At 37.8% G+C, this 12,700-nt stretch overlaps 1 protein-coding gene across 4 annotated transcripts in view; it reads left to right on the top strand.

Annotated features, from left to right (window-relative positions):
* The window catches only part of atrnl1a (attractin-like 1a), a 287,490-nt gene that overhangs the window by 134,642 nt on the left and 140,148 nt on the right, over positions 1-12,700 (top strand). For all 4 annotated transcript variants that reach the window (XM_078931510.1, XM_078931509.1, XM_078931508.1 and 1 more), the window contains 3 exons: positions 4,156-4,250; positions 4,535-4,613; positions 8,685-8,842. In XM_078931510.1, the coding sequence (XP_078787636.1) occupies positions 4,156-4,250; positions 4,535-4,613; positions 8,685-8,842 (332 nt within the window). The remainder of the gene's footprint in view (positions 1-4,155; positions 4,251-4,534; positions 4,614-8,684; positions 8,843-12,700) is intronic.

Raw genomic sequence — 12,700 nt, 5'->3', positions numbered from 1 at the left:
AGTTACAATCAGCGATCCACAAGCTGGTATCTGGTTTAAAACTGTACGGCTGGATAGCTCCAATATTGCTCGCCATTTTTGTTGCCCCACTAATGTTAGGTTGGGGGTTTAAGGGGCTGTACGCAGGTTTTTATGATTATGGATAAAAGTGGCATAATCATAATTAAAAGACAACTGGGAACAATTATAAAATTGTTTAAAAGATGATTAGGGTGGGACTTTAAAAGTAAACTCTTGTATCTCTATATTTCTCAATTAGTCAAGCCTGACCCTCAACTCACATTTAACCTTTGACCTGCCTGTTTTATTTCTTGTTTTTCGTAGAATAGAGATGTATTGGGATTCTTTTCTTTTTTTTTCTGCTAGTGCAGACTTCTAATGCCCTCCAGTCAGCTGTGATGCTTAAATTTGTCGTTTTGTACAGCTACATCCAAAAAGTGTTCCAAATAACAAACAAGAAGAAGGTGAAACATCTGTCAGAGATTCTCTAAGACGAGTTCTTCACATGAGCTCGAGCTCGTTTTAGATTTCTGTCCGACAGGATAAGATCACGTTCCGGATATGGGTTCGTGTTGTTTCATTCCACGTCGGGGTGTGTTGTATCATCCTCGCTGAATCAGCTTTCATGTTATGGTAATAAGATCCCCCATCTGTGAACCTGAGAAACTGGCATTGACGATTTCTATTTTAGCTCTTCTGGTGATTGTTAATACGTTTAGTGATGCCTTGATGCGATTCATTGGAGAATCTGCACATGTGCGCACAGAGGTGAGATTGCTTAAGTTAGACCTCTTGTCAAAATTCTCAGATGGGATTTGTAATTAGCCGAGATGAACTTTTAAACCTAGCTCTTCATTCTAATAGCTTTGATTTCAAACACAGAGAGACTCGTGTAATTAGTTTTTTGGTTTAGATCTTACACATGCACATCTGTAAATACTTGCACAGGCAAATAATGTCAGATACAAATCCCCATTCGTATTTTTTACATATTTTCTGTCATAAAATATAGAAAAAAATCCCAAGCATTAATGTTGCTCTGTCAACTCTGGGGATAAATAAACGCAGATTCTTTGCCTGAAGGGATGTGAAAGATTTAAAAAAAAAAACATAAATAAACCTTCGATCTGATGTTATCTTCCGTTTTGGGCCAACTTACCATGAAGGCAGAACAAAACCAGTTTTGGCAAACAAAACTTGCTTTCTTCCTGGTGATGGCTTAAATGTATGCAGTTGAGAGGAAGGATATTACCAAAATTCTTTGTCAGTCATTCACCGCAGTGTGACAATGTTTTTTTTTTTTTTTTCCTGCTTGATAAACTGAAAATCTCTCCTTTCCTCTATGATGACTCCTGTCACTCTCCATTAGACAGCTCTACAATCCCTGGAACAGCATCGGTGGTTCTATCTGGGTAAACTGTAAAATTATTGTACGTCTATGTTTACAACATCTATGATTTTGGTTTCACAGCTCTGTTTCAATAGTTGGAAAGACTTGGTGTCATATAATTCCAGCCGGGCACAAACTGCAATTATTAATTTCTCCTTCAGGATCAATTTTCAAACTTTTGGGACTTTCATGAATTAAAAGGGATGCCATCCAAATGTCTATAACAGATTTGAGTCACTGATTGATCAAAGTATGACCCAGTTTAACTTTCAACGCAAGTTCAATGGCTGTGCCTTTAGCAGTATGTAGATATAGAAAACAGTTGTGTAAACTTGCTTAGCATCGCGCGAATGCAAGATTGTTGAACACGGAAGCTCGAAACGCGCATTTATGAGACTTACATAGACTTTTAAGGGGTTTTGCCTAACTATGTTGCCACAAGTCCTAGCCCTGTCCCCAGCCCAGATACAAAATAGGGTCTTATCAGGAAGGGCTATGGAGCCTATTTTATTAAAGTCTTTTTGGGTTGAATAGGGGTCAAATAGTCAAGACAGGAAAATGGTTTTATTCCCATATTGGTGGCTGTCACAGTGTTGCAGGAGCCTATGGAGCTACTGAAGGGTGAGAGTGGGGTACACCCTGGAAAACTCGTTAAGCCATTTCACAAACCAACAATCCAAGTCAGATTGGCACAGACAGGTCGGAAAAGACTCTCAAAGCATGTCAGGCACAAAGAAGACAGTTGAACTTTGAAACCAAACTGAGTTGAGTAGAGACAGTCTGACGTGGACTGCTGGTACTAAAAAAGTGAGGATTGAAGTGATTACCTTATGGCATGCAGCAGAGGAACAGCGTTGAGGGAAACAGACTTATTACAGGCTCAGGATCTAGATGACTTTTTATAAACAAAACAAAAAATAAACTCTGCACTTCACTAGCCAATCCTAAAGTGGAGTGCCTGTTTAAAAAGGACAAGTACTTTCTCACAGCAGACACTTTCAAGACACTTCTCGTTAGTCACTGCACAAGTAGTTTACAAAGTCATGTATTCAAACATTCTGAAAACCAAACACTGTTCTGAAGAATTTTTCTCCTAAAGAATGACACTTGTACACTTAAAATAGACGTTTTGTGAACAAATTGAGTATTTCGTCACTACATTCTATCAAACAATGTTTATTTTTTATCAAGTGCTGTTGTGTAAAAAGAGGCACATTTAAGTTGAAATGGAGAACAAAGTTGTTTGGCTAAAATTTGTAATAAATGTATTTATGTTCTGTAGCAGTGAAGCTGCCTTAAACAAATTTAAGGAGTCAAGTCCAAACGCTTGGTGGCAGACCTACTACTTTATTCAACTCAACAGTTGACACAGGAAATGTCGAGACATGATGCTCTCTCAGTTTCTGCATCGAAACATCAACGTAAAGATCTGACCAAAGGCAAATCAATCCCTAAAGCTTTCAATTCAGACTGAAAAATGCAATTTGGGGGGCAGTTTTCGCAATTACAAATCAACTGGAGCTTTCTAAACGAAAGAGAAACAAAAAACTAAAACCAACCAATGTGTTTTTACTTATAAAAACACATTTTAATAGTCTTTGTATTTCTGTCATTTAAATAGTTTATCTGACTTATATTTCAACTTTCAAGCACGGACAAATGAAAGTTCATTTTTTTCATTTAGTAAGGTGCGTTTTACAATTTAAGCAAAATATGCAGACAGTCAAACAATATTCTGCCTAATATTCAACTAAATATTTAGCATTAGACTATTGTCCCTCATTTGATTTTGGTGGAACGTGTCTGATGTCGTAACAAAGCTATGTTCTCAGTTTCTGTGCAACAACAAGAGTGTTGGTCCAATCTCTACATCTCAAACGGGAAATTAAAGTCAGACAAATAAGCTAAAGTTTCGGTTGTGGTGATATTTAGTCAAAAGAGATCTGACCACAATGGGGATTGGGCATGATCATTTGATTTCGGTGGAACGTGTCTGATGTCGTAAAGAGCTATCTTTTAAACACTTTCAAACAACATAGAATTCACAGTAAAGGTATGGATTCTTTTTTTTTTTTTTTTATACTTCTTGCAGCTGTCCTCATAGAAGCTTGGTTTTGGGGACAACATAATGTCTATAATTTACATAAATGATGCTCACTGTATATTCTTGGATGTAGTCAAACATACAATCATAATGGGAACGTTTTAACAAAAGCTACCCTCACCTTAGCTTTCCTCTCCTTTCCTCTGATACCTTTTCTTCCCAAATGATTGTCCCAGACTGACAAGGTGACCGAGAGATACCCGTTGAGTCCGTCCAGAGGTTAACGTTTTTGAGATTTTCTCAACGCATCAGTGTCACTGACAGAACCACAGAGAGACATGTAAAAAGAGCCACTGTCAGAACTGATTTATTCTCATGAGGAACACGATTATTTAGAATCTCACTAATGTTTTATTGATCGATCTGTATCCTTGTCTAAGAAAGTAACATTGATTTATGAAAGCACACATGCATGCAATTTCTATTGTCATACTTTCATTCTGTATGTTCTTATAGTTGTTTCTTAAAGCTAAGACTTGGACACAGAAATAAATCAAACATCAACTAATTGTTTCCCCTGTTTTTTGTTTTCCTCATAAGTCAATTTTTGTTTGAGAAAAGCTTCTTTGATGTGATCTTGACCAAGGTTTCATTGTTATCGAATTTATTCATCAAATGACCTTGTCTTTTAAAAAAATGTTTCACTTCTTCTGTTTTGTAGATAATCTACTTATCGATTACCAATTCACCTTCAGTCTGCTTCAGGAGGACGACCGCTACTACACTGCCATCAACTTCATGGCCACACCTGAACAGGTAAACCCTGGGCCACGAAACATGTTTCTTAAAACTTCAGGTTTGCTATACGGTGTTTACAATACCTCAGTTTGGCAAAAGTACTAGAAGTATTGTTTGAAAATTTTTTCTTGAATAAAAAAGAAGATGTCATCTGCAAAGAAAAAGCCAAAACAGTTCGACTCAACACTCTGATTTAGTTTCTCTCATAGATAGATGCAAGTTGCTTGGTGTTTAAATAAAAAAAAATCATTTAATTCACAAATGTGTTACCCTCCAGATTTCTTTGTTCTTTTATTTTGCAGGCCAACAAAAACCTTGACATGTCCATCAATGCCTCAAACAACTTTAATCTGAACATCACCTGGTCTCTCAGCTCAACAGGTACACCACATTCTTACTTATCCACAAACTTTAAAGAGTTCATCGGGTGTGTGTTTTTGCACAACCAAGAAGTTACGATGAAGGGGAAATGCCAGACTGTCTTCTTTTATATTAGTAACTTAAATATTTTTGTGTGGAGAAAATGTGGATGCAGAAACAAGATGGAACGTGCTATGTTAGCCTATTTCGTACCACTTGGTTATCCTGTGTCCAAATGCAAGACATTCTAGCTATGTTGCATTTGGGATCCATCTTCAGTTTAACCTTAAGCTTCTGGGAGCAATAAACTATCTTTGGAAACATAAAAAGGTGTCATAAATCAGCTGTTATCTGGTGACAAAAACCTTGACATACAGGTTTTGTTCCCAAAAATTATTTTAACACTTTCAATATGTAGAAAGTGTTTTTTATTCACCTCACATGCTCAGACAGCAATGAGTTTAACATTCAGAGGGAAAAAAAGGTTAAGTTCCCTATTAAGCTCTTAATAATGCAAAATAAATATCTGGCATGCACTAAAAAATAGATACACATGTTACCTGTTATGGGATTTGCACTGCTCTGGAATTTTTTCATCAACGATGTAATTGTATTTATCTGTACTTGTACAACCTATTGAAAAGATACAAAATAATACAGCTAAATGTTTGCAGACATACTATGGACAGATATAGTCTTTTCCAAAAATAAATGACTGTAAAAAGTATGTCGCTGAGTCTGCAGTTAAAAGTGGCTGCTTATCAACCTAACAAGTTACTGCACACAGCTGATTGACAGAAGACATGGACCCAAATGCAGAGCTGACAGCTGTTACAATGAAGAGGATTACATAAGTCTTTAAGTAGTTCAACAAAAACATGACAGGAGATGCTGGTGGTCTCATGTCAGCTGTGCCTTACAGCAAGTATAAACAGTATAGAAAAGCTGTGAAAAACAAAAAAAGACATGCAATTACATTAAGTAAGATGATCAGAGTAAAATGGTACAACAGCTGCAGAATGGCATAGACGTAGAAAATGTTCAGTAAAAGAAAAAATGTATATTGTCTGAACACAGAAAGTAGGAGTAGGCTGAAAGAAGAGCAGTCAGTGAGTCAGCTATGATACTGAAACTTCAATGTGATCAAGGTCCAATTTAATATTTAGCTAAATATATTACAATCATTCTAGACATTAACAATAAACATAAGTTTAAGGTCAAAAGGTCAGACATTTCCTGCTCTTAGGTATATTTTTTAAACTGTTACTTTTCTTCCACTTCAAAGAAATTACCTGGAAGCAATGTGGCCTGACATTTTGAACATTTCACGTGTGACAACATTGAGTAAAGCAGACCAGAGGGGACGGGTAAAGCTGCAGCTGCTTCTGTGCAACAACAAGACTGTTGGTCCAATCTCTACATATCAAACGAGAAATTAAAGTCAAACAGCAAATAAGCTCAAGTTTTGGTTGTGGTGATATTTAGTCAAGAGATCTGACCACAATGGGGGTTTGGCATGAGCTTATTTTCTTGTGTTAAAGGGGTTTAGACATGAGAGAAATAAACAGGGTTGGTTTTAAAACAGGCATGTTTTGCCATTTTCTCTGAGTATGAAACAGTAATGCAGTAAGTAAAGAGTGTATTTATAGAACTAGATAAAACTGATGTATGGAGCTGTTTTTTCCAGGGTCAAGTGGTTGCTGCAACCAATCCAGGTACTGTTCAAGGATACACCCTGAACAGGTTGTCAGTTGGTTGCAGGGCCACACTATCAGGGAGAATTATTTAACAGGTTAAATCCATTTTCCTACAAAAAAAAAAGTATCCAAACTGAAAATCTATGCCGAGACTGCATGTCTCAATATTTTTTAGAGCTTGTGCACAAAGATGATTCCAGTTATTTTGGTGTTTTAATGTGCCTTCTCAGGAAGTAAGTAAGCAGCATCAATGTTTGTCATGCCCTAAATATGATGAAAAAGAGGAACAATCTTTTGTTTGATTTTAGTGTATTAGGATGTTTTTTTTTAATTATTTTTCCCTTCCTTGCTGTTCTTGAACTGATGGCGATGCTTAAATTTCATTGCACTATGCACAATGACAATGAAGCAAATCTAATCTAATATAATCTAATCAATGATCTATTAAAAAAAAAAGATTATATCTGCAGGGATCTCCAGTTTCCTCAGAAACATACAGACATCATCTGCTTGTAGTAAAATGAATTCCAAATAAATGTATTGTCATTAATTTTGATAATCTGAGAGACTTTGAAGTGAAATGAAATTTACAATGCAGGTATGTTTTCCTCCTGTCACTGATTTACAATTTAGAGTACAACAAGGACATTTTACCTGTTCAGGAAAAGTGTTTTTTAGAGGTTAAATATTGCAGATACTTTAAAACCCAGAATTGTGTTAGCATTGTGTGTTTATCACCTGATAATAGAAGTTTAATTGTGATATAATGAAATAATTTTTGTGTCCTGATAACTGTTAAACCCCTTTGTTAATAATGTCTCGTTTTGGTGGGCGATTTTTCTCAAACTATGATGGATCATCCACCTCCCACTCACCTCTGAGGAATCTCCTCTCTTGACAGAAGACATCAGACGTTGTTTTGAATTACAGCACATGGATGTTCATGTATGATCTCCCTCCTGATTTCGATTAAGATAGAAAGGGAGGCATCAACTTAATATCCTGGGACCCGCAGCCCCTTTGGTTTGTGGGGGCTTGTGTGTGTTGTCATGATTGTAGGAAGACTATAATAAAGCGCTTAACAGCACTGATGAAGCAGGAGGTGAGAATATTTTATCCTTGGTATAAGAAGACCTCCAGCATAAAAACAAAACTGCTAATAAAGCTGTATAATATGACCCAACTAAACGATTTCAGCTAATTTACTGCATTGTTAGTGGAGCCGGTTATTTAATTAATCATGCATATTTTGGTACAAGTACCACATTTAGCATGGATGTACCTTAGGATCTCCTCTTTCAGAAAAGCACATTGAATGTTTTTATTTTATTTTTTATATATATAATTTACTTGTATGCTATTGCTGCAAATAATTATCTGAACACCTGAGAAAATAAGTGTTAATATTTGGTACAGTAGCCTTTGTTTGCGATTACACAGGTCAAATGTTTCGTGTCGTTTTTCACCAGGTTTGCACAAACTGCAGGAGGGATTTTGGCCCACGCCTCCACTCAGATCTTCTCTAGATCAGTCAGGTTTCTGGGTTGTCGCTGAAAAACGCGGAGTTTGAGCTCCCTCCTAAGATTCTCTGTTGGGTTGAGATTTGGATGCTAGGCCACTCCAGAACCTTAATATGCTTCTTACGGATACAGTCCTTGGTTCTCCTGAATGTGTGCTTCGGGTCAATTTCATGTAGGAAGACCCAGCCACAACCCATCTTCGATGCTCTCAGGAAACGAGGTTATTCCCCAAAATTTCACAACACATGAACCCGGTTATCCTCTCCATAATACAGTGCAGTCGTCCAGTCCCATGTGCAGTAAAAACAACCCCATAGCATGATGCTACCACTCCCATGCTTCATAGTAGGTATAGTGTTCTTAGAATGGTACTCATCATTCTTCTTTCTTCAAACACCGCAAGTGAATTCTGACCAAAATGTTCTACTGTGGTCTCAACTAACCACATTGACTTTCTCTCATGACTGGATCATCCAAATAATCACTGGCAAAATTGAGAAGGCCCTGGGCAGGATTTGGTTTAAGCACGGGAACCTTCTGCGCTATTCATGATTTTAAACCAGGATGTCCTAGTGTATTACCAACAGTAACCTTAGGAGGTGGACTATTTAGAGGCAGACTAACAGGTCTTTGAGGGTCAGAATTCTAGCTGATAAGACAGGGGTTCAAATACGTATTAGCAGGAATAGCAAACACATAAATATTTAAAGAAATTACGCATTGTGGTTTTAAGATTTTCTTTTTTTTTGGCGCCAGTCATTATGTTGTATATATTAAGCCTGTCATTATTTTTGCGGGCTCCTTTAATGTTTTGACATGATTAACTCCTGCTGATTTTTCCAGCTTAGAACATTCAACATTTCTGTCGGTTTCAGCTGGCACAATCTCTGGTGAAGAAATGCCCATTATAGTGAGGACCAACATCAAGGAGCACAAAGACAGTTTTTCATGCGAGAAGTTCAACTTCAAGCTTCACCACAACATCACCTTCTTCGTGTACGTGTCCAACTTCAGCTGGCCGATCAAGATCCAGGTAAGAGGGACTTCTATGTCATGAGACGGCATCCTTAGTAATCACTTTTTGCCCTTATTCTAACTCAACTAGTTATGACGTGTCAGGTATAAAATACTTAAATGTACTTTTTTCTAAGTTTTTTTTTTGGTCTAAACTATACCTTTTTACTTATACTTAAATGCCGAATGTTAAAATTGAATAAAAAAGTATTGTTTCCTGTTGTGAAACATGAAAGTTAAGTCGTAAGTTGGCTGTAAACGGAAAACCAAATTACCATCACACTATTGCCTTACTAAAATATTTTTTGCATTCCACACCAGTGTGAAATGGTGACATTGCTTTTGTATTTACTGTATTTATTTAGCAGTTTTCTCCTTTATAAAACTAGTTTTAAAAAAAAACCTTAGGACATTAAGCTGTAACCATTTTTTCCTCATATTTTGTCCCTTAAAAATAATAGCTTTAAAGTCCCACTTAAGTCATCTTTTTGAGTTATTTTAAATCAGTGGTCTTTTAATTATGATTGTTTTTAGCCAAAAACCCAAAAAAGGTGTAGTTTTCTTGGAGATGGTTTCTGCAGAGCGGCAGTAGTTCCTTAGAAACTCTGAGTTGTAGGTGGAACTGGTGCGGAGTAAACCCACACAGTCTCGCACTATCTTAAAGTCCCTCTCTCCCCCAACATAACATTACCAAAGCAACAAAAATGGGGAGGAATATTGGAGCTGTATTGGATCAGTTTTAAGCCAGAGGCCAGCTTAGACGAGTAAAATTAAGACGTACATGGATCTATTTGTCTGGAAGTGGATGTATCAGAATGGATTGGAGCAGGGAGCTTGTGGCTCGCTGTATAGGCTTCTGTGTCACACGTACAAGCTTTTTCCTGCAGTACTTTTCGTCTTCTCCTGATTCACAGCATTTTGAATAAAGAAAAACACTCCAATACTCAATTTTAAGCTTAATAATATTTAAATATGTCCATCATGAGAAAAATGCCACAAAAACATGTATAAAACATACAAATAGAAGAAAATCCCTTTAAAGTAGTGACACTTGATAGTTCAAACTTTTAGGATGCTCATCTCACCTTTCCCGAATTTGGAATGGCGTTGGACACGTCATTCCTGCAAGACTGCAAAAATGTTTGAGTGATATATAAAACATGAGCATGGTCTTTACATCATTAGGTATGAGTCTGTATGAAAAAATCCATGAAAAGATGCTTAAATGTAGCAGGCAGACATCTTTGGAACCTTTTGACTGTGAATTTGTCACAGTTTTTGCGTCACTTCCTACTCTGCAGTGTCATCCACAAACCAACATCGCACGTCAGCTGTCAATGCCACATTTCGGATTTTCTGCGTCGTGCTGAAAGTGACACATATGAGCTAATGTTACAGAAAAGCTACACAACGCCTCCAGTTTGAACCACAAACAGATCATAAAACAGAACATTTGTGCAGCTTTTAGCCCACAGATGTCATCTTTTGAAATAATTGTGCATGTGATTTTAATGCTATGATGCCTTCTGTTTATTTTTTCTAAAATTTAGATTAATTTTTTTATAAGAACGGCTTATAAATGAGAAGTATAATACCCAATCCCCAGAGTCTTATCTCTTTCCTAAGGTGTTTGAATACAAAAATCACTTGCTATCATCTACATCATCATCATCTGCAGTTTTCAGGAACTGTTTCCCTGCAGAATAAGCAGCTCTGGTATAAACTATTCTGAGAAGTGTTTGGCAAATCTGCTATCACATTTAATGATCTGTGAGTTTTTCAGTGTCTCTCTATCAATTACGCAGTGCCGGATTAAATCTCAAAGTGGCAGACACCCACACTAAATATTCACATTTCAGCCTTATGATCCATTAAATGGAAGTAGACTCTTAGCGGCGATATTTCAGGATGACTGTCGCAGCTTTTATGCTGTGTGCTGATGGATGGAGTTGAGAAGTGTCAAAATGAAGGAAATAACCGCGGAGTGCAGTCAGGCAGACTCGCTACGTTAAACAGTCAAAAATCTCCACAACATGGAAACTGGCTGACTGACAGGCCGAACTGAAGAGCCATGTGGTCTAGAGGCAAAAACAAAACAAACAAATATATATGCATAAAGCTGAGGATGGTTGGTTTAGCGAATGGTTGACATTTCTTTTCATGAAGAACTCAGATGATAATATTTGGACTATATTTAGTGGATGTGGTACCTATTAGTTGGTGGAAATATAATTACAAATTTAATTCTAATCATCATATCCTCTTTTATAAAATTTTAGTGAGAGTCCTGCGCCTCATATCAGGTCATTTGTCCATCGATCGCTCCTCTCATATGCGTTTCCCATTAACGCTGCATTATCAGAGCTCCATATATCTGCTGGTTGAAAGGTGATCTGATAATTACCACACTGACGCCAATCTCACCCCCATGTTAGACAAGCTAGCGTGTAACACGAGAAGGACTTGACGTCCGGCCCTGTGACCTTTGTGGCTTTTGACACCAGTGCAGGAGAAATCAGTCTGAGAGACGGTTATGACCCTTTCCAATAGATCCTACAGAAAAGACACCAAAGAGCCAAACAAGGCAAAGGAGCAAATCTTGATTCTCATTCAGTAGTAGAAGGACATATAAAATTAATTTATCATTGCTGGATTCAATATGAAGTGGCTTCTGTGAACTTTATGAACTTGTATTTTGTTTCAGAAAAAGAAAAAATAATATTTCAAGAGCCTATTTTTTATTTTGGCTCTAAAATTCATTAATTAACCTAAATATGATGAAGCCAGCACGTTACTAACTTACTAAAAGGTACAGCTCCATAATATTCACACAAAAAACCTTGTTTTGTTAGGTCCTCAAATGTTACAGTGGAGACCCAATGCTAATGATAAAATGTCAACTCAGAAACAGTTCAGATACAGGTGTATGCAGGAAATTGTTCTTAAAAAGGGTAAGATAGAAAAACTGTCCAGGTAGGGAACCCCAGCACTCTGGGGTTCAGTGAGAGATGGTCAGGTGTGCCACGAGAAATGATTAATTTTCTTTTTTTTTTTTTTTTTTTTTCTAACTTGTCCTGTCCAACAGCTGGGCAGACAGATGAGTGCTGAGGGCCTCTTGTGTTGGACATATTTTACTTTAACAAGAGGGGTTATTAATCTTCAGACAATACCAAAGGTATGACTGAATAAACCCCTTTTGTAATTGAGGCCAAACTTTATTAATTTCAATCATGTTTGAAAATCTTTGGTGTTGGACTGGACGGAAAAGGAAAGAGGGGAAGAAGAGAGAGGGACGTTAAAGAGAAGGGGGGGTAGGAGGGTGATAATAGGAGGGGAAGGGGGATAAGACCATGAAGCAGCATAAAGCAACAAGTTTACTGGTTGTTAATCATTATGGTAAGGTTCAAATGTAGTACAAAAAGGGCAGAGCCTGTCCACACACACACTCAAATGTTATAAACACACCTGCTATCTGCAAAAATGTCCACATGTCAACATGTACACAATACATAGTGTTCACACACGCATACTTATGCCTTAAAACCAACTAGTGTGAAATATTTCAGTCATTCAGTCATGCAAACTGTTAGTGCAAAGGTGAGCTAACACCTGTGCTCAGGTGAGTGTTTATGTTCTTCTAAAATGGATGGTGGAACGTGAAAAGAAGGAGGGAGAGTGCCCAGCCATCCCCACCCCAAGACCCTCTCCGCAGCAGCAGCGGCAGCCGGAATCCCCCCAACGCCACACGGGAACCGGCAGGGAACAACTGCCCCCCGGGCGACCAAGCCCGCCACCCAGGCCAGGGCCAGCAGGACCGCCGCGAGGCCCCCAGAGCCAGAGAGCAGGAAAGGCACGGAGGGAAAGAGAGCGCCGCCCC

This window comes from Oryzias latipes, chromosome 15 (assembly GCF_053564925.1).
Source record: "Oryzias latipes strain Hd-rR chromosome 15, Olatipes_Hd-rR_3.1".
Classification (NCBI taxonomy): domain Eukaryota; kingdom Metazoa; phylum Chordata; class Actinopteri; order Beloniformes; family Adrianichthyidae; genus Oryzias; species Oryzias latipes.
The sequence above is the reverse complement of the archived record's forward strand: the minus strand, read 5'-3'. Positions and strand labels throughout refer to the sequence as shown.